The sequence below is a fragment of the Propithecus coquereli genome, unplaced genomic scaffold (assembly GCF_000956105.1).
Source record: "Propithecus coquereli isolate 6110/MARCELLA unplaced genomic scaffold, Pcoq_1.0 Scaffold10, whole genome shotgun sequence".
NCBI classification, from domain to species: Eukaryota; Metazoa; Chordata; class Mammalia; order Primates; family Indriidae; genus Propithecus; species Propithecus coquereli.
The window spans coordinates 1,658,443-1,659,630 of record NW_012133858.1 but is presented as its reverse complement, the minus strand read 5'-3'; the positions used below and the strand labels follow the sequence as shown (position 1 = coordinate 1,659,630).

At 32.9% G+C, this 1,188-nt stretch overlaps 1 protein-coding gene across 1 annotated transcript in view; it reads left to right on the top strand.

The window, feature by feature from the left end:
• The window catches only part of GSK3B (glycogen synthase kinase 3 beta), a 262,122-nt gene that overhangs the window by 158,019 nt on the left and 102,915 nt on the right, over window positions 1–1,188 (top strand). Inside the window, exon 6 of the mRNA XM_012639510.1 lies at window positions 585–682. Coding sequence (XP_012494964.1) covers window positions 585–682 — 98 coding nt within the window. The remainder of the gene's footprint in view (window positions 1–584; window positions 683–1,188) is intronic.

The following is a 1,188-nucleotide window of genomic DNA, read 5'->3' as shown; positions in this document are numbered from 1 at the left end:
CAGAGTGAATTATTTTATAGTTTATGAAATAAAATATGTTCCTCTATATTTGCCATTCCTTTGCATTTAAAAATTACCATACATCTAAGCACATTTTTCGGTTACTCAACTTACAGCATAAAAGTCCGCCATTTAAAATCTTAAAAATTTTCCTCAGAATTTGCATTAGCTTAAATCCCAGTGTCTATGGGAGATTGAATCCTTGCTGCTTCTCTGTAAGCACCTACTAATATGCAGAGATTGTTGCTTTGACTTAGTTTTTAAGTATTATAAGTAGATAGTCATGCCATAACTTTGGTGCTGTAATCCTCTGTCTTGTTATTTGAAGAGTTGAATATCTGATGTTTGATAATAATAGACTTTACCCCTTATTAGAGTACTTCTATTGCCCTTGTTTTCTCTTTAGTAAGTTTAACATTTAATTTAAAAATGCATTAGGGAAGTTTTATGACTTTTTTCTCTGTTATGCATTCTTTTCCTTGTGATATTTACTCTGTGATAAAAGTAAAATTAGAAAATTTATACAAATATTTTTCACTCAAGCAACAAAGTATTAATAAGCCTCTGTTTTCTTTTCTCTTCAGACGTATGGTCTGCTGGCTGTGTGTTGGCTGAGCTGTTGCTAGGACAACCAATATTTCCAGGGGACAGTGGGGTGGATCAATTGGTGGAAATAATCAAGGTGAGAAGGTTGAATCAATTTCTGAACCAGAAGAAATTTTGGTGCTGTTTTAATACTATGTATCACATGTACGTGGGCACACGTATGCGCGTGCGTTCACACACATGAGAAACTTAAAAAATAGGGGAAGTGACTCAAGGTCACATAGCAAGTTCAGATAGAGCAGGTATAAGAGCTCACCCAGCCTTTTGGTTCCTAGTTGAGTTACTCTTCTGTTGTTTGATCATAGAAAAGCTATTTTGTATACATACAATGTAAGAAAGGGATGTATTTTTAAAGTACTTGAAAGCAAAGTTCGAGTATAAGCTATCTAAAATATATGTAAGCCGAATAAAAGCAGAAGATATATCTGTTTTTGCTCACCATATACTCTTTTCTCCCAATACTCATAAGGTATACTTGTGTTTATTCATTATTTATAAAATGAAACAATGAATTTTGGCTTATGGGTTTATTTGGGGTCTATCAATGCCTTTATTAACAACAGATTTAAAATATTATCTTAG